The sequence below is a fragment of the Rhinoderma darwinii genome, chromosome 8, assembly GCF_050947455.1.
Source record: "Rhinoderma darwinii isolate aRhiDar2 chromosome 8, aRhiDar2.hap1, whole genome shotgun sequence".
Taxonomy (NCBI): domain Eukaryota; kingdom Metazoa; phylum Chordata; class Amphibia; order Anura; family Rhinodermatidae; genus Rhinoderma; species Rhinoderma darwinii.
The window spans coordinates 111,252,921-111,276,628 of NC_134694.1; the positions used below are offsets into that span (position 1 = coordinate 111,252,921).

Consider the following 23,708-nt stretch of genomic DNA (forward strand, 5'->3'; position numbering starts at 1 on the left):
AGTGCAGGGAGCCGGGCTCCTAGCATCATAGTTATATACGATGCTAGGAGTCCCTGCCTCTCTGCAGGACAACTGTCCCGTACTATAATCATGTTTTCAGTACGGGACAGTAGTTCCACGGAGAGGCAGGGACTCCTAGCGTCGTACATAAGTATGATGCTAGGAGCCCGGCTCCCTGCACTGAGTTCGGTCCACTACTTGCGGCCGAAATACGTCCGTCAATTACGGATGTAAATAGTGTGTGTGCACATACCCTTAGTCTGAATTCAAACTTTGCATTTTCGTAAGAGTAGGATAATAAGTTGTTGTATCTGTCTATTAATCAATGTTTTCTACATGACGAATAGTAGGTGGTAGGGTTCCTGCCACAGGGAGTCCATGCCACTGCTATATGGAGCCTAGTTAGGGGGTAGGCCTGACAACCACTCCCATTGCGGTTCCTAATCCTTTCTGTCCAAGAAAACTCAATACTTAAATCTGCTGAACCCCCAGAAGCGCAAGCAAATCTTTTGAAAATCAAGCAGTCTGTTTGGCAAGAGTGACTGACCTCTCTACCCCCAAATACAGTTTTCTGGCGTTGATCACTGATTTTTCGCCAGCCCATAACAAGGCAGATTTGCCATTCAGAACAGGGTTACATTAGCCAAAGCGCAAATAGTATAGCGTCACCAGTCATCACTTACAGAAATGCCTGATTCTCTGCAACAATCACAACCTTCTCTGTTAGTCAAAATTCCTACTTTGCATCATGATGTAACACAAAGCTACATTACTACCGTATAGAAAGAACTGCGCCAATAGGGGTGGTTCAGGATAGACATTGGTGGCAAATCACTAGGGTGTCACCAAAGTCTGATCAGCAGGGGTCTGACCATTGTGACCCCAAACGATCGCTACAGTGTAATGCCAGAAGCACTAGGAAAGTCACCTGTCTTCTGAGGCCACATGGTTGGCCTATTTTAGCTGCAGGGAAAAAGCAGAGTGGAGGCGACAGGAGATGTAGTGGCATGGTTCTTTTCTATACATATGCTGTTACTACATTCTATCTATCGGCGAGGGTCACACATTTATGTTGAAACAAAATCAAGGAGTTTGGAAATGAAATACGTTCTTTGTCAGAGTTCTGCAATCTCTTAGGCAATTTCTATTTTAGGTGATTTCTAAACCAGTTTTGTAAGTCTATACTTTTTCCTTTTTTACTGGCACAATTTCTTATAAGGATTTACCGTAATTTTGATTTGTATGACCTATCCTTCGGATACGCATACAAGAGTGTAAAGGATCTGCCAGACACAGCTTCTGTGTCGACGCCCGTGGGTAATCAGTCTGCACCTGCTCCTAGGTCTGAGAGAGTGACACGATCTTCTACCAGTCAGGCTGGGAGGCTGAGGAGTGAGAGAGCCTATCACAGCCTGGCCAGACGGAGCTAGCTCCCGCCCTCTGTCTATTTATACCTGCATTTCCTGCTCCTCCTTTGCCTGTGATTCTTTCCTGTTTCCTGGCTCTGCTGCTCCTGCTATTATTATTGACCTTGCTTCATTTTGACCTTGGCTTTACTGACTACGCTCCTGCTCTGTGATTGGTACCTCGTACACTCCTGGTTTGACTCGGCTCGTTCACTACTCTTGTTGCTCACGGTGTTGCCGTGGTCAACTGCCCCATTTCCCTTAGCTTCTGTGTACCCTTGTCTGTTTGTCTGTCGTGCACTTATTGAGCGTAGGGACCGTCGCCCAGTTGTACGCCGTCGCCTAGGACGGGCCGTTGCAAGTAGGCAGGGACTGAGTGGCGGGTAGATTAGGGCTCACATGTCTGTCTCCCTACCCCATCATAACAAAGAGAGGAAGTGGTGTGAAACAATGCAAATGAACACTCAATAAATTAACAAATAAGACATTTTTTTCAATATATTATAGAAAAACACACACCAATATATAAAAACAATAAAAAGTACCAAAGTGGTACAAGACAACAACACACGGAGGTACAAAACACTATAAGCTGTTCAACCCCTCAAACTGTCCCATTTATAACATATAATGTCACTAAGCAGTGATAATGGGGCTATTCCTAATCATTAAACATTGCAGAGAGAGTTAAAAGATATAGCAAAAAAGATAATTTCAAACACCACAGGTGTTATTATATAACCAAGACATGTATTCTTAACATAAAGTGCTAATGCAATAGGTTGTTGTTGTGCCAAATGTAAACTTCTTGATGACCGTCTTCACCGTGTTCCATGGTATATCTAAAGCCTTGGAAATTCTTTGGTACCCTTCTCCTGACTGATGCCTTTCAACAATCAGATATCTTTGATGTGTTGTAAGCTCTTTACGGACCATGGCTTCTTTTTGTCACATGCAACAAAGAAAATGTCAGGAAAATCCTAATCGAACAGCTGAACTTTATATGGGGTTACTCAGAATCACTTAATAATGGCGGCTGTGTACTGACTACTATTTAACATGAGTCTAAATGTGATTGGCTAATTCTGAACACAACCACATCCCCAATTATAAGAGCGTGTTCACACTTATGCAACCACATTATTGCAGTTTTGTTATTTATATTTTTCCTCTCTAAATGATTTCAGTTCGTTTTAAACAGAATTGTACATATTATGGGTCACATTAACCCCTTAAGGACACGGCAAATTTTGGCCTTGAGGACAAAATTATTTTTTATATTTCCCTTTTTGCATCCCGACGCTCATAACTCTTATTTTTTGTACGACTTAGTTGTATGAGACTTTGTTTTTTGCGCGACGAGTTATACTATATGTAGGTACCATTTTTTGGTACAAATACATTATCGTTTAATTTCTATAAATTTTTATTTTGGCGAAAATGCAGAAAAAAAGCAGTTCCGCAGCAGTTTTAATATATATATTTTTTTTTTTACACCATACACCGATCATCATAAACAATGTTATACATTTGTTGCACAGGTTGTTACGGTCGTGGCGATACCAAATATGTCTATATTATTTCATGTTTTGGGACTTATATTTTAAAAAGTTTATTTATTATAAAAAAATGTGTGTTTCTGTGTATTTTCTTTACTTTTGATTTTATTTATTTATCATTAATTTTTTTTTACATTCATTTAACTTTTTTTTTAATCCCATAAAGGGATTTATCATTTTGATTTTGTAACTGTAATGCACTGGCATAGATCTATATTACAGTACATTAGCCTGTTTACGGATAGTACACAGGCAGTTGTTAGGGCATACCTCAGTATGCCCTAACAGGAAATATGTTCAGACAGCCCTGGGGTCCTTCAATGGACCCTGGGCTGTCTGGCCATACAAGTTATGGGCTTTGATCGCGTCACAGTTATCTTCTGTGACGCGATCAAAGTGCAGTCCCCGCTCCTTGAACGCCGCGATCAGCTTTCATCGCGACATTCAAAGGGTTATAACGGCAGAGCGAGGATGTTTCTCTTCTCTCTGCTGTCAGAGCGGGGCCGTGGCTGTGTATTACAGCCGTTGCCCCGTTCTCGATCGTGCGCACAGACGGCTGTCACACAGGACGAGAATGCTCGTCCTAATGCGCCAAGTACTCGCCGCTCAGAACGAGCATTCTCGTCCTGTGTCGGCAACCAGTTAAAGGTGGAAAAAATTCTGAAATGATTCATCTTGTACTGATTTCATAACATGACAAATACCTGGCATTTTAACAGGGGTGTGTGGACTTTTTAAATCCACTGTAGATTACAGTAGATAGATAGATAGATAGATAGATAGATAGATAGATCTAGGGTCTGTAGCAACTGAGGTATTTTTGTTACAGTACCCCCATACAGTGCCAGCTACAGTGTGCCCCTATGGTACAACGTGTCTGATAGAATTAAAGGCCATGTACACCTTCGAAAGCGACTATTTAAAAAAAAAAATAAACCAGTGTATCAGTGTGATTGGTGCAACTTTCTAATTTATTTTTATTAAAATGATTTGTACTTTTTGAGGTACAGCTGCTTTGTATCATGTATACAGAGCAGCTGTAGCTACAACTGAATCATGTATCCGTCAGGTCAACCGGACTGATGGGTTCAGTGACCGATGTGATCGGGAACATCTCGATCACGCAGAACCCGCTAAGTTCATAACTCTACTCAGATGTGACTGATAACAGGTGGATCCTGCATGTCAGAGGCAAGCAGGACCCGCTGACACTTAACCTGTCAGTTCTGCTGACCTGACGAATACAGGTTTTATCGCTAGATACAGCTGCTCCGTATACAGGATACAAAGCAGCTGTATCTCAAAAAGTTAAAATAATTTTATTAAAAAGAAGTTAGAAAGTTGCACCAATCACACTGATACACTGTGTGTGTGTGTGTGTGTGTGTGTGTGTGTGTGTGTGTGTATATATATATATATATATATATATATATATATATATATATATATATATATATGGGGTCCAGCACCTGATAAGTCTCCTCCCCCACATGATCAATATTAAGTGAATTTGTCTGAGCTGCAATGCCACACACAACCCATGAACAGATGTGGCGCTGTTTCTGGAGAAAGCAGCTATGGTTTTCTGATCCTGTTCAACACTTTTAAATGAGTCTTAAAGTTTAGGGGCCAAAAGGGATCATTCTCGCCACTGGAAAGGGAGAAAAAGACCATAATAGTCAAAACCTTTCCATTTCCATAACACCTTTAATAGACTTAGTGAAAAAGAACTGTTTTATTCTACAAAGTGAATAAAAATCAATATGATAAGTTATTCTTTTTGAGGACCCCACGGAGTAGACGGGGTCCCTGCTTGCGGTTAAAGGAAGTGCAATTTCATCATAAAGTCGAAACGCATTACTTTACTGTCCAAACCATGAAGTTATGGAGCCTGATCCCATAGGATGTAACGGCTAAAAGTGCGGACAGATTTAAGAAAGGGTTAGACATCTTCCAGGGATGCCGGTTCCCAGCAGGGGTCAATATGGAATTTATTCTACATTATGGTGAATTGTTTCTAAGCCATTTAGGTGCGGGGTCGACTTCCTCTAAATCAACTGAAATTTGGAAGTATAAAAGGTTGAACTTGATGGACTTTGTTCTTCTTTTCCCGATCATCTAAGTAACTGTAATTATGTAACTATGTAGACATAGCGCTTCAATAACATTTCCTCTTGGCACAATTTGGATTGTGAAACTTCCTTTTGGTAATCGATATAAATGGTCAGATTAATCCTTGCATGAGATATAAATGAAAAGTGCCTGTTGGGTCCGTCTCATCTTTCAGTAGATTCAGTTCTGTGCAACTGAGAAGTTCTGGACCAGAGCACCAAATCGATTCTGACAAAGGCTGAATGATGGACTGTGGAAAGAAAACCTGGATTGTCCTCACTCTCTGTGCACTTGGTAAGTGAAGGATGATGATGATGATGATGTTGATGATATTGACGTTGATGATAATGTTGATGATGTTTACGTTGATGATGATGTTAATGATGAAGATGTTGATGATGATGTTGATGATTACGTTGAAGATAATGATGATAATGTTGATGATTATGTTGATGAAGATAATGATGATGATGTTGATTACGTTGATGAAGATGTTGATAATGATGGTGATGATGATGATGATATTGATGAAGATAAAGATGTTGATGTTTACGTTGATGATGTTAATGATGTTAATGATGAAGATGTTGATGAAGATAATGATGTTGATGTTGATGATGATTTTGATGATGATGTTGAAGAAGATGATGATGATATTGTTGATGTTGATGATATTGATGAAGATGCTGATGATGATGATGATGTTGTTGAAGAGGTTGATGAAGATAATGATTTTGATGATGATGATGATGATGATAATGTTGATGAAGATGTTGATGATATTGACGATGATGATGATGAAGAGGTTGATAATGATGGTGATGATGTTGACAAAGATGTTGATGATGATGTTGATGAAGATGATGTGAGGTTCCAAGCACTATGAGATGTTTCTGTAATGTGAAGGACTGTAGTGCAAACCCCTAAGACCCCACTTGGTATATTGCGATAATAACTGGAGCCATCTACTCCAAACAGCCATCAATAAGATAGAGAAGGTCCAAAAACAGGTGGACGTGTGTCACCGGAATCTTTATATTTGGTTAAACAGGCTGTGGAGGATGAGCAGTGAATACAGAACTCAATATTAGGGAAACAGAGCTCCTACCCCTATAACAATATATTATTATTAATGAGCCCATCTAATGATATGTTCTCTCTAACCCCTTTTCTGAACATTGACATAATAGTACATCAAGGGATTTCTGGCGGGAGGACAGTTGTAATACACAGCCATACTTGCGCGGGAACTGCTGGGATCAGAGAAAACCTGATTTCGGCACTGTACAAGTGGAGACTCATGATCGCCGGCCCCAGTCAATATGGAGACAGCTCGGGAACCAGGCAAACGTCCCCAGGGCTGTTTTTGTAAAATCCCTAACATGAGCATGTGCACAGGCACAGTATACTGACATATAGAAGTATGGCAGTATATTTTTATTAAAACATTTATGAAAATCTGAGGTCCCTTTAAGGGTCACAAAATAAAAAAAGCAAAAAGTATCGTAAATGTTTTTTTGTTTTTTTAAAAAGATAACACAATTATATCTTTTTTTTAATAAAATACATGTACAGTAATATACCGTAACCCCCACATATTTGGCATCCCTATATCATAACCTGTACTATAAATATAGTCAACGGTCAACGCTGAAAAAAACATGGCAGGATGGAGTCTTATTTGCTTGTCCCCACAAAACGAAAATAGTAAAAATGAAACACTAACCTATACACACCCAAAACTACAACTTGTCATGCAAAAAAACTAGATTCCATATACTCATATGAAAAAAAAAAAGATAACTTTTTGTGGGGGTTCCCAAAGGCCACAAATGGCTCAATCCTGAGGGGGTTCAATAAATCTTGCAGTACCATAATTAAAGTGGTGTCTGACATGTCAACCAGATATGAAGGTTTTGAAACCCCCATTGACTACCATAAAGAGCGCCTCCACCAAAGTGGCCCTAATGTCATGTGACTGAGGCTCCTCATCTGCTTTATGGAGTCTGTGTTCCTTTGTGCAACTCTAAGGGTATGTGCACACACACTAATTACGTCCGTAATTGACGGACGTATTTCGGCCGCAAGTACCGGACCGAACACAGTGCAGGGAGCCGGGCTCCTAGCATCATAGTTATGTACGACGCTAGGAGTCCCTGCCTCTCCGTGGAACTACTGTCCCGTACTGAAAACATGATTACAGTACGGGACAGTTGTCCTGCAGAGGCAGGGACTCCTAGCATCGTACATAACTATGATGCTAGGAGCCCGGCTCCCTGCAGTGAGTTCGGTCCGGGTCTTCCGGCCAAAATACGTCCGTCAATTACGGACGTAATTAGTGTGTGTGCACATACCCTAACTCTCTTGCTATTTCTTTAGTAATTGGAGCCGAAAGATTTCAGCAGATCAAGAACCATCTAGAAGTTTTGGTTTCGGTCCCGTCAACGCACATCGGAGACACGGATATTGCGACAGCAGTCTTCACTTCATCAGCCAAGAACCCATTCCGGTACACAGTTGGAGTCCAGAAGAATGAAACCAAATGCAGCAATTCCTCCGATCGCCTCTGCACATCAATGATCCAAGAGCCAAAAGTCGAGGTGTCGTTGACCTTAAGGGCAAGTAATGGAAAAAGTTTGACCTATTCCAATTCCATTAATGAGTCACTACGGCTCGTAATGCACGTTGACCCGGAAATCAGTGTAAGCCCTGAGATAGTAGATGGTGAAAGTGATGGATTCACAATCAGCCTAGATGTTATGTATAATAGAGCCACTACATCACTTGGCTCGTTACGCGCAAGCAGAACATCTACAGTATTTAGCCTTAATGCTGAATTCATTACCACTACTACGATGATTGAGGAAGATGATAAAGGACAAGGAAATGGACAATCTCCCCTGTGTGAGTTGACAACCTTAAAGTACTTAGTAAAAAATAAATATTTGTGACTGTATATGTAAGTAAGGAAGAATAGCTCTCTACTTCTAACTCGTCCTAATCTTGTCCAGCAGACACAGGTGCTTGGCTCGTCTCAATGTATCAGAGCTCTGTCTTGTATCTGTGACATTTGGACTTGATCAGGATGGAATTTAAGCATGTTTTGAAAACAAAATTATTTCCATCTACTGACAGCAAGCAGAGATTTTGCCAGGTATTCAGAAAATGTGCCAAAGTGGTGCACGCCGTATGATAAATTTGGTTCACATTTTTTCCGCATGGTGTCACATCTTTAGTCACACCCCTTTCTACTAGACACACCCCTTTCCCACTGAGCCACGCCCCCTTGTTGAGCGTGTCCAAAAACAGGTAGTAAATTTGCCGCACAGTGTATTAGAAATTGACATAACTTTATAGACATTATACAATGTGTGCTTGGCCTTATTTTAGGATAGTGATCCAACCTCACCTAAAAATATTTTCTCATTTTTGGTGAAGACCCTCCCTCCACTGTCCATCATAAGTTCTATTGCTTGGCCCAGGCTACATGGCAATAACCAGTGCCAGCCAGGATACAATAGCAGCACTGTGCAATAAAAGATGAGTAGTCCCTACACATTACAGCATCACTCTGGCCTTGAAGGGATTGTCTGCTTTAGAAAGTCTATTTCCAGAGACCCTATTAGTTAATCCTGAGTTAAAAGGACTCTCTACTTTCGAAAATCCCTTTTTTATTAAAAGGGTTCCCCAACTATAAGGTGATCACAGGGAATCCCAGAGATCAACTGTAAATTATGGAGCAATCTGGCAGCAAGTGTTCAATTTCCCTACAGCACTCCCAAAGGGGAAACTAAGCATTACACAGTTCTTATAGAACTCAATGGGCTGTAGTTGTAGTGCATGGACATGCTGGGTCCTCCAGAGTGAGAGACTCCATGTGGCTGCGCTCTGCTCTGGCTAATAGATGAGGGTCCCGAATGGGAGAAAACATCATGTAGGTCAATATCAGTACAATATTAGTAAAACAAAGGCTTTACAAAGTTGCTCAACATATTATGTAGATTTTAATGATATGTGTAGAGTTGTTGTTAAAAAGTAGTTTTCCTTTAAAGAGGACCTGCTTGCTCTCCTGACATGTCTAAAATAGTAAATAGATGTATTCCACATGAAGTTACATTTCTGGAGTATCTTTTATTTTGAACTCTACGTTGTGCCATTCCTCTGTTATTCCTCCTGGAAATGTATGGATAAATTGACAACTGGGTGTTACCATTCTTCTTGTCACTGGGGCGTGTCCATACATGCTGACAGTGTGAGACTGTGTAGGGATATACCTTCCTCCAGAAGTAAATGCCACCTATAGGCGACTACCCTATGAGTCAATGTGTGACCCTTCTTCCTTCTGGAGCTATTTTGCATACATTTTCTAGCGTTGTCCTTAAGACTCACTACCAGCTGTATTTATACAAAGTGAATTAGTAACTTTTAATAGTTTTCCAGGAAGAATAACAGAGGACATATTTATTTTTATTTTAAACTCTTATTGGGAATACAAACATTTACTAAAACAGACCAGTATGGAGAGCTGACAGGTACTCTTTAAGGAGGCAAATTTGGCGTCCAAGAAGCGATGGCAGATATGATTAAATTGAAGGAATCGGAATCGAGTGTAACTTAGATTGTAAAAAGTTTATTTTGATTATTTTCCAGGTTGTGGTCCTTTGATTCCTCTCATTCTCCTGGCTCTGCTTCCAGGTTTTCTTCTCAAGTAATTCACAACTGACTGATGTAAGTTCCAAGAATTCCAAAATATACAAAAATTTCCCACTTTCTGGTCATTTATCAGATATTTATCAATACATAGGATTTATGCTTGTAGTGTGGGCATGGTCATATCATCCGAAAAGAGGAAATATATGTATCAAAACCTCCGAACTACACCACCTATAGACTTCTATAGGCCCCTACTGTACCTCCATAAGCCCCCAATTCCATATAGAAAAATGTATGGCATGTGCCATCGGATGCCAAATTGTGGCGCTCTTCTGACATAGAAGCATTACATTGCTTCTAATGGAGAATATCTCCATAATATAGCGCCATACAGAGCACTATATGGCGGCGCAAAATGCCTCCATATTACCGACATGGGTCCTCATGTGTAAAGAATTGAAACCCTTTAATGATGAGATTTTTTTTAGCAGTTTTACACACAAGCTGATTGGCCGGCTAGAATTTATGTTTTAGGCTATTAAAGGGATTTTTGCTTAAAGGGTAACTAAACATTCAACAAACTTCTTGCATGTCATAGTGACATGTCAGAAGTTTTGATTGGTGGGGGTCCGAGCACTGAGTCCTCCACCTATCGTTAAAATGAAACGGCAGAAGTGCCCGTGTGAGCGCTGAGCCGCTTCTTTTCGGTTCGCCTTTTTCCGGAAAGCTGATGTATTGGAGTACGGGCTCATAGACTTTCTATTGAGCACGTACTCCGATACATTGATTTCCGGAAAAAGCCGAACAGAAGCGAAGCGGCTGAGCGCTCACACGGGCACTTCTCCAGCTTCGTTTTAGCAATTGGTGGGGGTCTCAGTGCTCTGACCCCACCGATCAAAACTTCTGACATGTCACTGAGTTTTTCGAACGTTTACTTACACTTTAATGTTTTTCATGACAACTAAAATTGTCTAACAGAAAAACTGGCCTTGTTGCCCATAGCAACTAATCAGAGCTTTGCTTTCATTTTTCCAGAGCAGTTTGAGAAATTAAAGCTGAGCTCTGATTGGTTCATGTGAGCAACAAGGACAGTTTTACGATTAGACGGTTTAAAAAAAATAAGGCCGAAAGTATTTGCTCTGGGTTTTTTTTTGTTTGTTTTAATGCTTTCTTGGAGACGGCCATATTGGAGGCACATACTTCCTGTATTGTCTGTATAGATATTGCAGCAGAGTGTGTGCTTTATGGCAGCTGAATTAAATGGGAGTCAATTGACCTAAATGTCTCCAGACAGTGATGAAGTCCAGCCTCTCCCCAGAAAGTGACAGGGGAGCTGCATACAGAGCCTTATCTATGCATAGTGCTGCTATCCTGCCATATCTAGGCCTCCAGCAGTACAATACAGCTTTCATTTGAAGCCTCCGTCACAGATTTCGTCAGATTTGACGGGAAGAATAGTCAAAACAACAGACCCCATCATAAGTCTATAAGGTCTGGCATATGAAAGATCATTGTTTATGTTATAAATGGAAACTACAACACAGTTGGAAATATAGCCTAACTCCCCCACCCTTTAGTGATATTACTCAGCGCACCCTGTACCAGTCTACACAGCAAAGCTGACAAGCCAGCCGCAGAACAATTGCAAACTATTTTTGTAATCACATAAAAAAAATACAATGTATATTTTTATCCACCATCGTTTGATGTCTGCTTTGATTGTGTTGGGGCTAGGGCTTCAGATATGGCTGGAAAACGGGCATTTTATTAATGGGGATATTCATTTTTTGTAAATTTATTTATACAACCTGCCTCCCAAACGTTTAAAAAAAGGTCACATTTGGGGTGTTTTACACTACATTTTACTGATTTAATTGGCACTCCCATACTAATCCCAGTTACCGGGATAAAAACAGCCTTGATAATGTGGCAATTGTCAGAAATATAATAATTATAATTGTTTTATTATTATTTCTTACAATTTAGTAGAATATTTGGGTGATAATAATGTATTTTCTCTTCACAGAGGACCTCGTCATTTCAAGCAGATTACATTTACGGAATTGACCTCTATGTAAACAGTCATTCTAGGCCTCAAATTATCCATGGAGCACTTGAAGAAAGTCAATAGGAAAGGATTCTGGGATTTAGTGACCAAATATGTCAGAACGGGAAGATGTAAATACTACCAAAATAAGTCCACAAAGAGCAAGTCCTACATAAAGGGAGTACTACTCCCCCTTACACCATAAGGAAAGGCAAATTCCGATGCTCAGCATGGCAATTGTGATGCGGACATACAGTAGCACCGCACAACAGCGCAAATCAAGAAGGAGTTCAATAATACTCACAAAATGCAAGTAACAAAACCGCACGCCAAGTATCTGCTCGACCCTGGGTTATGCCCTGATGGCTTTTTTCGGGGCATGCGTTTTTCTGAACAAAATAGGCTTGGTGGAAAATCCAGACGAGCTCGTCTTGTCAAGGGCAGAACTACAGAGCCCAGCTGACCGTCATCTGAAAAAGTGCCGAGCATCGCAATTTGCCTTTCCTCGTGGTGTAAGGGCGAGTTAGGCCCAGTTCACACAGAGTTTCTGTTGCTGATTTTGACAAGGAAACCGCGTCGAAATCAGCACCAAAAAACGTCCGAAATCGCCCCCCATTGATTTCAATGGAAAGCAGAGGCGTTTTTCGTTCCCGGGTGGCTTTTAGCCGCTTGCGGGGAAAAAAAGCGGCATTCTTGACCTCCCAATGAAATCAATGGAAGGCAGAAAAAACCTGCGGCGCTGGATATAAATTTTTCGCTGCTTTTTTTGCCCATGGTCCTCAATGGCCGCAGGCAAAATGCACTGAAAAAGCGCAGGCAGGTCAAAATCTGCCGTTTTTTTTTTTTTTGTGCAAAAAAAACTCTGTATGAACAGGGCCTTATCCTCCCTGAATGTAGGACTTGCTCTTTGTGGACTAATTTTGGTCATTTGAGCAGTAAAGTTGTTATTTGTTTTATGTGCTAAAGGGAAGTTTGGACGCTCCGTTTCTTTACCTGCTCCGACTATTTAAGAAGTGTGCACGGTATATATTTTATAAATTGTTCAAATGTACTTTATATACCGGTCTGCAAATAGCATATAAATATCAATATACTCTATAATATCCCCAATAAAGACAGATCTGCCTTTGCTTAGGTTGAGAAAATATCTGGTCAGGGCTGCTAATGAATAATGATTATGTGCATGAGTTACCCATCATACACAAAAATAACCAAATGTAGATACTAACTTTAGATACATCTGACGCCGATATTACCTGCTTGTTTGTTACTTGCATTTTGTATTATTAAACTCGTTCTTGATTTGCGCTGTGGATAATGTCCACATTTCAGCACTATTTTACAGTTTTTATACTACAAAAAACATAGAGTAACTTTGTAAATACATTACATTACTTATCGTGTACTGATATAGAGTTACAACCTGTATTATACTCCAGAGCTGCATTCACAATTCTGCTGGTTGTTAGTTGGTTTTTCATACATAAGATTACTATACAGTGCCTGGTGTAAAGATAATTGTTATCAGAAAGCAAATCCCTTAGATAGATACAGTGGTAAAGGGGTTTTCCCATAATCAATATTTATCCTAGCCACAGAAGTACTGTTTTAGAATTTGGGAGCATGGGGAGAACAGACAAACTCCATAAAAAAGAAGCCCTAGTCATACTCCACAAGACATCAGTGATAACCAAGAAGAATAATGCCTATAAATATGCTAAAACGATGAAGAAATGTGAGAACAGAGCAGCAGGTATATGACAGCCGCTCCATTCTCTCAAATTTTTCAAAAAGGAAATGTGCCATTAAAATTGGGAACCTGACAGTATACATTGTTTTTTTTTATATTTTTATTACAAATACATTGTACTGTGAAAAAATTCAATGACAATGATGTATAATAATACAGAATATCAGAAGGTTATGTCTCAATAAATATAATGTGTCGTACCAACCCACTGACTACAACAAACCAAGGAACATCAAGTAGAATCTACAAAAACATTTGATAAGTCCCGACGGATATGATAACAAATCATAGATTTCCTGCTTCAGCCGTCATAGCTCGTTTATAAAATCATGGCTCATTACTGCTAATTTTATCCCATCAGATCTAGAAATGTCTCCCAATGGGCTTATTATACAGGGCCAGAGCCAGGGGGCAGTACATGTGCCCCATGTGAGAGGTGCCAGGGGGCAGCAACAACTCACTCTGCCTTGGCCAGGGTATTTAGTTACAGGACTAGGGCAGTAAATTGAATCTTTTGCCCTTTTTTCTCAGTTTTGATACCTAAGGCCCATATTGTTCCAAACTCGCTTAGCTAACCACATATGCCTGGGCAGCCCTCCCAATGAAAACTGTTGGATGTCTATGAAATGGAATGACCTGCAAGGATGTCCACTCATTGGCATCTCAGATAGGCACCCAGGGACTATATCCTGGTGGTCTAGTGACAGCTGTAATCCCTGGTGGCCCAGTGACCATTGTATTTTCTAAAAGCCCAATAGATGTTGTAATTTCTTGTTTGCGCTGCTTATCTCTAAGTTTGGCAGGTAGGATCTAACTCAAGGTTTTTTTTACACCGGCCGACAATCGGCCGGTGAAGCGAACACCGATCGACGAGACATCATTGATCGGCGCTCGTTTGCTCCTGTCACACGGAGCTATGGATGGGGATGAGCGGTCGTTACTCCGATCGCTCGGCCCCATCCATTATTATCATGTCGGCAGCGCGTCTCCCTGTGTACACGGGGGGATGTGCTGCTGACAACGATAACATTTAAATTTTTAAAACAATATGATCAGAAGATGATCGAGTGTTTGCTCGTCCATCTGCTGATCGCTGCAACGGGCGTTATACGAACGCTCATCTGCAAGATAATCGCTCAGTGTAAAAGGGCCTTTAGGTACAATATTATTTATCAATTGAGGTATTCAGTAGGAGTGACCCCATTAGCCCTTGAGTCCCTGATACCGGCCGCCTCATTTGATGTCAGCACACAGTTAAAGATATTTTCCGGTTTTATATACATAAAACGTAATCATTGTCTAATGAAACCTTCTACAAATTTCTAATAGACCTAGTGTTTCCATTTCTTACCATCTCAAGATCTGTTTGCTGTCAGTGAATGAAATTATTATTATTTACAGCCAAAGACCTTGTGAGTCTACTTTTTACAGCTGAGATTGAGACTTTGTTATAGTTTCAGTCTCTGGGTATAATCAAGTATTTTAGAAAGTTACAGACATTTTATGATCATGATTTATTTGCATAAAACTGGAAAGCCCCTTTAAAGAATATTACAATACTAAAGTTGCTGTGTTCATGGATTTGCCAAAAAGTTCATTGTACAAACCCAACTACAGAACATCTCCCCAAATATTTTGTCTAAACTAATATAATGGATGTGCAAATAACTATTACCATACTGTCTACACACGCTAGATTCTAACTACTCCTTCCACGTTTTACCTTGTCTTGTATCTGCGGAACAGAATAGACTAAAGTGACATGGCCAGAACACCAAATTGTGCAAAAAAGGAAGTGCTGTCTTCAGTTCCAACCCAAAATCATAGTGACTTCTTAAAGGGACACTCTGATGCATTGTGTTAGGCCTAGTGCAGGTCATAAGGGGGCGGGGCATGACACAAGGATTCTCTGGTCTTCTTTGAATCTCTGTGTCATACGCCACACATTAGGTCCTATTCCAGGCATAACACAGTGTATCAGTTCTGTCCAGAGTGTTCCTTTAAAGAGCAAATCCAAACTTCACTTCATTAATTACTTAATATATCTTTATAGTGGTTGTTGCTTAATTTTTCTGATACACAGCTCCAAATCCTCTGCTTAGACATAGAGTTTAATAATAAAATGCTGGCAGCCACCACTAGAGGGAACTTGAGAGCTTACTGCAAACTGATTTATTATTGAGATCAATGTATACACAGTAAGCTCCCTCTAGTGGCAGCTAGGAGAGCCAGAATTTTACTTTTGGTCTATGCAAGGGATTTCGAGCTTTGTATCAGAAAAAAGGGAGTGCTTTCCACCGTAAAGATACATTAAAAAAACGGCAGTGAATATTGAACCAATTTAGATTTAAAAAACGGTGATCAAAGGTGGCCATTCACTTTAATGTCTGTGCGCCATATCTGATCATTTCTGCCGTTCATGCCTCGTGCCGCGAATCTTTTGGCCCTCTGAAGTTTCCCATCAATTTTCACAGTCTTCCGGGCTGCTGTAATCTGTATCAGTCTTACTTTTCTTTTTCTTCTGAACGTACCATACCCCTAAGCCTATCACAAGTATAAGTAATAGTGATATGATCAGTAAGTAGCGGACTTTATACTCAGACTGCATGGCAGTAATCGGGGCATAGAGAGAACAGTTCCACGTTGCGTCCTTGTGATTAGTAAACAATAGTTCCGCGTGCAGGTTGCAGCAGTTGGACGTATATTCAATGCCATCGTTCCCTGCATCAGAATAATGCGAGGCCGTCCCAGAACCATTCACAATGTGGACGGATTTAATCCCATTAATGTCTGTGACTAAGAAATTGGCACTCCACTGGCGATCCTTGCAGCGACTGGGAGCCAATGATCCTGGGCAGGACCGCAGATATGATGGTTGAGGGCAAACGGGAGGAGGCACGGTGGAGGTCTGGAAATAGAAAATTAAGATGAAATTAAATATAATGGATAATTAACTACAAGAACAAGTAGCAATGTGGCCCCATGGGAAAATTAGAAATGGGGGTTGGATTGGCCGAACAGAGTTCCAAAGGATCTTACAGTGGGCCGAGGCTTCGACACAATAATGGGATCCTAATACGACAGGGCCCCGAAAGTGGCGACTGGAGCTAATCACTTACCACTAGGGTCTATTTCTTATGGGATGACTCACAAATAACCTATTCGACATTATTAATGATATGTCCTTGCCACCATGGTGATTTCTGTCTTGGTACGCATGTATCCTAGGGAGGCCAGTAAGTTTACATATAAAAATGTGGCAGTGGAGACGTCATAGCAATTCATATGCCTGCTACCCTGATAGTTATGCCCATGTACAAGAGTCTGACAATCAAAAAATATTTTGTTTCCATAGCACCACCTATTGGCCAAAGGTGGGAATGCATAAATTACACTTGTAATTTTTGGTTTTATTTTCCTAATCCTACCTGTGCCGACAATGGAGAAGATTTATCAATAGTGTCGTAAGACGCATGCACTAACGCATCGACCATAATGGCGCCAGGTGTATAATATATAAATATGTTTAGTGCAAGTTGACAAGAATCCTATGCACATTTCTTTAACTTACAGCACGTCATGGAATATACACCAAGTATTTGCACTATAATATGGCGCACATCATTACTAAATAAGGCGCATTTTATTTATTATAAGAAGATGGCATACAACAAAGGAAATGCGAATATGGCTGGTTTCACACAGCCGTAATATATAGGGTTCATATTATGGAACATGGGGACCCTGTACGGCTCTATTGAACTGAACGCAATAAGAAAACCGTATGGTGTTGGGGTTATTCAGGATTGAATAAAAACATAACAGCGCCACACCTCTCCATGGGTTGTGTCAGATATTGCAGCTCAGCTCAATCAAAGTAAATGGGGCTGAGTTGCAATACCAGACACAACCTGTAGACAGCTGTGGCACTGTTTTTGGAAGAAAGCAGCCATTATTATTTTTTAATTCTGTACCAGCCTTTTTAGTTCTGTAGGACCACATGAGGTCCAAGTGTTGCAGCCATAATGCGCACCCTAAAATGTGACCATATTATGACTGTGTGAAACTGGCTAAACAAGTAAAAAACTATAGGTAAGTAGAGAAGAGATGTCCATTGTCCAACTCATGACTTCGAAAATATGCCTTAGAGTCATTTGGCTATATGAGTATAATTACACAATGAAGTTATTATTCAAATACAGTAGCGCAGATATCACCTACCTCATTGTCCCCAATAACTAGTAATGAGAGGTGGCTGAAGCATGGAGGTTGGGAGTTGCCGCCGCACACATCGGCCTTTCCCATCACTGTGACTATGGTATTTTGCGCGGTGTTGTCAGGAACTCTGATCTCCATGTTCCTTATTTCTGTCTTTCCAGATTCCATCTCTATCCTGACAGAAGAAGTTCAGAAATTTTGGGGTTATGTAGAGCAGAGATCATAGGGAGAACAGTCACAAAGAGTTAAGGAAACTTGAAGGGGTGTGGGATCAAAGAATTACAAAAGAGGAGGAATCTTCACGGAAATTAAATACAGAAAAGGAATTGATTTAAAAGGATTGTCTGGTAAATATAACAAAACACAAAACATTTTTACCATAATATACACCATATTAGAAAATTCTGAGTTAATAAAGGGGGTTCCCTGTGCAGAATCCTTATCTCTTGGCCAAAGTGAAGAGCTGTTACAAAGAGCATCTCTCGCTCTGGAGGACCTGTCCATTCCCGCATTAAACAAACAGCTCATTGATGTGAATGGGCACTGTGTAATGCTTAATTTCCCCTGTGGTGGCGCTGCAGGGAAATTGATCACTTACTGCCAGGTGCTCACAAAGATTACAGCTGATTACTAGGGGTCCCAGCAGGGGAACACTTTGTGGTCAGCTTATTGTCAAGGGACCCTTCTAACAAGTAGGAATTGTTCAAAGCAGACACCACTTTAAGGAATGCCTTGAGTCTGGAGAAGTCAATGTGCTATATTCTATTGAATTTAAAGGGGTTGTTCACTACCAGACAACTGATGATCTACCGGATAGGTCATCAGTATATGATCGATGCGGGTCCGACACCCGGATCCCGCACCGACTAGCTACTCCGGCTGCCATCGGGCACCGGATGTTATTGCACAGTACGCAGTGTACGGAGCTGGAAGTAGTTGGCTCCATACACTTTATAGAACTGCAGCTCTGCTCCTATTCCGTGACCGGAGCCATCTGCTTCCGGCATGGAATTCCGATGCGCGGAGGCGGCAGAAGCAGCTGATCGGTGCGGGGTCCGGGTGTTGGACCCACACCGATCATACACTGATGACCTATACATATATATTGTATACATATACATATATATATATATGTCCGTAGTGGACAACCCCTTTAAGGTAATTTTAGAGCTAACTAATTTACTTTAAGAATCAGTCTACTTAAAGTGTCCAAGAACAAATGCGTCTCTGACATTTTGAGACGGCACAACTAAGTTCATTGTTCTCATGATAATTGGTGCCAACGGACCATGTTCATCAAGTAGAGGCCATAGCTCATTATAAATCTATGGAATGGCCTGCTAAGCACTTGTTACAATGCAATATTTTTGGGGTTCCTTGTGCGCACCAGAGGAGATGATTCTGAGGGCCATCCTCCATCTACACAGAACATGTACACAACCACTTTTAGTTCATATCTAATCTTTGTTGTTAACATTGTACACACAGGACATATCATTAAAAATGTTGAAAAGATTATTTGTGAATCATCCGATAAGAAATTGACCCTAGTGGTAAGTGGTTGGCTCCAAAGTCAACTCCAAATGGGATTATCTTCTGCTGGACCGATGGGACCTGTAATTGTGTCAGAGTATGATCCTTAGTACTCTGGTGGACCAGTCAGACCCTGATAATTAGAGTAGATCCTTAATATTAGTTATAAATCCTTTAGTTTGAAGGATGTGTCCAAGGACAACTAAGGACACAACTGAGGACAACGACTCCATCCCTCACCCTAATTAAAACTCATAAAACGTGTTAAATGGGCCAGCTCCACCTGCTCACCTGAATGTAGTAGAGTCCTTGTTGACATCATTACTCATGGTGACAGAATAGCAGTGAGGTTCCCCAAAATTAGTGACCTTCACTGAAATCAGATATGAGGTTCCTGGTGTCACAAGTGAATTACTGGACATCTGAAAGACATTTTGACACTTCTCTGTTAAGCGTAAGGGTATGTTCACACGCAAACTCAAAAACGTCTGAAAATATGGAGCTGTTTTCAAGGGAAAACAGCTCCTAATTTTCAAACGTTCTTTAAGCCACTCGCGATTTTCGCTGTGTTTTTACGGTCGTTTTTGGAGTTGTTTTCAATAGAGTCTATGAAAAACGGCTCCAAAGAACAGAACGCCGTTTTTCCCATTGAAATCAATGGGCAGATGTTTGGAGGCCGTGTGAACATACCCTAATAATAGCATAAGAAAGTGTAAGAAATCATAAGCTCACCTCTAGAACGCATTCAGCTGCACTGAATTGCTGTGGTGCCTCCCGTCTAAGCTCGAGACCTTTGCCATCCTGCCCTCTCACGCCAACACTAAACTCCCCAATGGGGATGTCACTGATCTTCGCTGTGTAGAGCCCAGCCTGATTGGCGGTCTCTAGTTCTGCTGTCTGCGTCTTCCCATTGCGTGTGGTCAAACTTACATGGCTGAGGTTGGCGGACACTGGAAGGCCAATAGCATCAACCACCAGGATTACAGGAACACCTGACGATGGCACAAGAAAATGATGGAGCCAGCAGAAACATAATAAAAATTTTAAAAAAGTACCGTAGACAATCCGGCAATATCCACTCAATGGTACCCATAGTATTCTTTACACTGCCCAGCCCTGTGAGGGGATTTAGACCTTCCGTACTTAATCTCCATTAGGGATTATTTACATAGACTTTTACAAAATAGTTGCAAAGGGCATTAATTCTGTACGTGGGGGCACAAAAGGTGGCATTATTGCTGTTTGGGGCCTAAAAAGGGGCACTAATATTGTGTGGGCATTCTTTTTTTTTATTTTATTTTTAAGGTGCATATTGAAAAATGTGCACAACTGAAAGATTTGGAAAGATCATGTACTAAAAACAATCTCTGAGGAAACCCCATCAATTGCTCCTTACGTCTGATTTAGACCCTGCACCATTACCTACCTGCTACTGGTTGGTTGTTGAGTTGGTAGAGTCCAGGATGAGACCCGTTAATTGGAGTACCAAAATAATAGAGGAAATCAACAGCGCTCCGACCTATGGACAAAGAGAAAAAAAATTAAGAATTTGAGGTAGAAGAGAAAACACGCCAGACACATCTGGTGCCATTAAAGTTTCAGGGAAAACAGATGGAAAAACCCAACATAGCCAGTTCATTTTCACTGCCCAATAGTGAATGCCCGAGGGATCCATCAGTGGATTCAGCTCAATGTGACGGGATCTAAATATATCGATCATACGCATGAGCAGATTTCATTAACAACACATAATAAAGATAGAAAAAGATCTTTTTACTTTTTTCTGCCAAGGGCCATTTGAATATTTTTAACTTCATTCGCGGGCCATACAAAACCATCAACTTAAAAATGACCCTGCTATATTTGGTCAAACATTTTATTAACTCGCCCCTAATGTGATGGCTGGAGCTGTTTCTCTTTGGTGAGGCGTGTGATGTTAGATGATCTGAGTAGGCCGTGGCTCGGGGCAAATGCATTTAGGTCCTAACACTACATGAGGCATCAGCTAAATTTTTACGTTTTAGGAGCATGAGGAGGGAGGACGGAGCCAAGTAGTGTCATTAACTAATAGTGAATGAGGCGGCGGCGGTCTGAGTGAGGTCGGTGCGTGCAGGCCCGGGAGTGGACCAGTCCAGTCACCTGATCTCATGTCACCGACGTAAGGTTAGGTGACTGGACTGGTCCACTCCCGGGCTGGTACGCACCGAGCTCACTCAGACCGCCGCCTCATTCACTAGTAGTGAATGACACTACTTGACAATGTCCGCCCTCCTCCTGCTCCTAAATGTGAGTGACGTCACTCAAATTTAGGAGCAGGAGGAGGGCGGACGGAGCCAAGTAGTGAAAGATGCGGCGGCGATCTGAGTGACGTTGCGTGTCGGCAGTGCCAGACTAAATGATTTTACGGGCCTTATACGGCCTTCGGGCCGGACGTTCCCCACCCTAATATCTAATCTTAGTGATTGAAACCTATAATTTCAATCATGAGCGAATAGTCTGATGTTTTGTATTTTTTACTAATATAATAATTATTAATATTAATATTTATAGCTATATTAATATTACTGGCCAGTATGACAGATGGAACAGTCACTTGAACAAATCTGAAGTACTCGAAGTTTATATACACGTATGTAGCAGAGCTGCAGCTATGATATGTTCGCATTATCTGTGGTTTCCACCATACTTCAGGTACACCTGATACATTATCTTAACTCATTGAAGATATTATGCAGCTTTAAAGAGTTAAATAACAAATTCAGCTCAGCTATATCTGTAAGGCCGGCTTCACGCAGTCATAATATGGTCACGTTTTAACAAAACTCCTTATTTACAGTCATAGGTTTCTCACCTTGTATGTGAATACTGTAGGGTTCGACAGTTTTCATAAAAATTGTCCAGTTCCCGACCTGCAGAGGATCTGACAGGAACACTCGGGTAAATTTGCCATAAGACTGGCGGCGGCCATTTTGTTTTCGGCCTAGTTCAAGAAAGAGAGAAATGTCAGCCTGGTAACACTCTACGGCAGTCATATCTCATACTCTAGGCACTACAGCGCTCCATTACACGCTATTACCTGTAGGGTCATGTACACGGAATTCCCTGACGTCGCCGTTTATGTACAGCGTGACATTGTGCAAAAACTCATCCACCAGAAAAACATGGTGAGCTATGCCTCCCTCTGATGTCTGCACATGTAGGAGTGTGACCTGCAGCAGTAAAGATTAACCATTACACACTGGAGGACAATCCTAAATCTTTCTGTTTCTCTTTAATCCCAAAATGTCACCTTTTTGAGACCAGTCAATAAATCGGCATTAATAATCTCACAATGTAACTTCAACAAATGTCTGCCTGGCTCCTATCTCCATATTAGCACCCATCCTGTATAGTAATTGTCCACTTTTATATTTAATTTCTAAGTCAGAAATTCGGTGCGGTTTGATTTTTTTTTTATACATTTTTATAAGGTCTGAGCTCAGTTTTTCTGATACAGAGCTCCAAATCCTCTGCATGGATGTAGAGTTAAACAATAACAATCTGGCTACCTGCAGTCACCACTAGAGGGTGCTTCTGAGATAACTGCATACTGTAGTATTATTGGGTTCAACTCAAAGTAAACTCCCTCTAGTGGTAGCTGCAGAAAGCCAGAGTTGTATCATTTAAAACTGTTCTCTGCTTTGGATAATCCCTACTTGCTAGAATAGTCCCTTGAAAAAAATCCTGATCATAGAGTGTCCCTCTGCTGGGGAAACCTGACAGTAAGTACTCAACTTCCCTGCAGCGCCACCACAGGAGAAATTAAGTATTACACAGTGCCAATTCAAATTACTGGTTTGCCTATAGAATGCAGAACAGGGCAGGTCCTCCAGAGCGAGAGACGCTCTTTGTAACCGCTCTCCACTATGACCCAGAGATGAGGATCCTGAACAGAGAGACCCCCTCTTTAAACTAGAAAACGCCCCAACCCCTTTAACTATATAACCACTGTCTGTAGGGGATTTGAATCTTTGTATCCAAATGACTGGGCTTCAACCACTATAAAGATATAAGAAGAAGAATTTTGGACCTATTTTGATTTTTTTTTTTAAATGGTGTTTAATAGCGGATATTGACTTTTATCATAACTTTTCGAGAATATAATCTCTTTAGATCCTACAGTCGAAACAACTTCACCTGAAGAGTCTTTACTCACCAAATCAAAATAGGCCGAATCTGTTATAACTTTTGCAACTTCAGAAATGTCTTGGTTGTTAGTGAAGATAATTTGACCTCCAGAAACAGAGGCCAAATCAGCGTAAAGGTCAAATCTGTTTGGACGTAATAACTCCCGCCGACTTCTTCCTCTTGTTCTGGACGGATCCTCTGTTATTAGGAAAGACACCTAGAGACAATAGGCACAGTATTGTCAATAACCTCCCTAGTTCTCC

At 40.9% G+C, this 23,708-nt stretch overlaps 2 protein-coding genes across 2 annotated transcripts in view; one reads left to right on the plus strand and one right to left on the minus strand.

The window, feature by feature from the left end:
- Window positions 1-5,251: 5,251 nt before the first annotated feature.
- LOC142659835 (uncharacterized) lies at window positions 5,252-13,084 on the plus strand. The gene is made up of 4 exons (XM_075836341.1): window positions 5,252-5,371; window positions 7,457-7,981; window positions 9,728-9,805; window positions 11,757-13,084. The coding sequence occupies exons 1-3, from the start codon at window positions 5,320-5,322 to the stop codon at window positions 9,787-9,789; spliced, it is 639 nt and encodes a 212-aa protein (XP_075692456.1). The 5' UTR covers window positions 5,252-5,319; the 3' UTR covers window positions 9,790-9,805; window positions 11,757-13,084.
- A 564-nt stretch (window positions 13,085-13,648) lies between these two features.
- Window positions 13,649-23,708, minus strand: part of VWA7 (von Willebrand factor A domain containing 7) — a 34,148-nt gene continuing 24,088 nt past the window's right edge. The window contains exons 10-17 of the mRNA XM_075836340.1: window positions 23,474-23,662; window positions 22,355-22,487; window positions 22,130-22,258; window positions 20,705-20,797; window positions 20,011-20,270; window positions 19,570-19,700; window positions 17,749-17,920; window positions 13,649-16,435 (exon numbers count right to left, since the gene is read on the minus strand). Coding sequence (XP_075692455.1) covers window positions 15,989-16,435; window positions 17,749-17,920; window positions 19,570-19,700; window positions 20,011-20,270; window positions 20,705-20,797; window positions 22,130-22,258; window positions 22,355-22,487; window positions 23,474-23,662 — 1,554 coding nt within the window. The 3' untranslated portion in view covers window positions 13,649-15,988. The remainder of the gene's footprint in view (window positions 16,436-17,748; window positions 17,921-19,569; window positions 19,701-20,010; window positions 20,271-20,704; window positions 20,798-22,129; window positions 22,259-22,354; window positions 22,488-23,473; window positions 23,663-23,708) is intronic.

Coding starts and splice junctions, on each gene's coding strand:
- LOC142659835 (XM_075836341.1), top strand. CDS start 5,320: ATGATGGACTGTGGAAAGAAAACCTGGATTGTCCTCACTCTCTGTGCA. Junction 5,372..7,456: donor CCTCACTCTCTGTGCACTTG/GTAAGTGAAGGA, acceptor CTATTTCTTTAG/TAATTGGAGCCGAAAGATTT. Junction 7,982..9,727: donor AAATGGACAATCTCCCCTGT/GTGAGTTGACAA, acceptor ATTATTTTCCAG/GTTGTGGTCCTTTGATTCCT.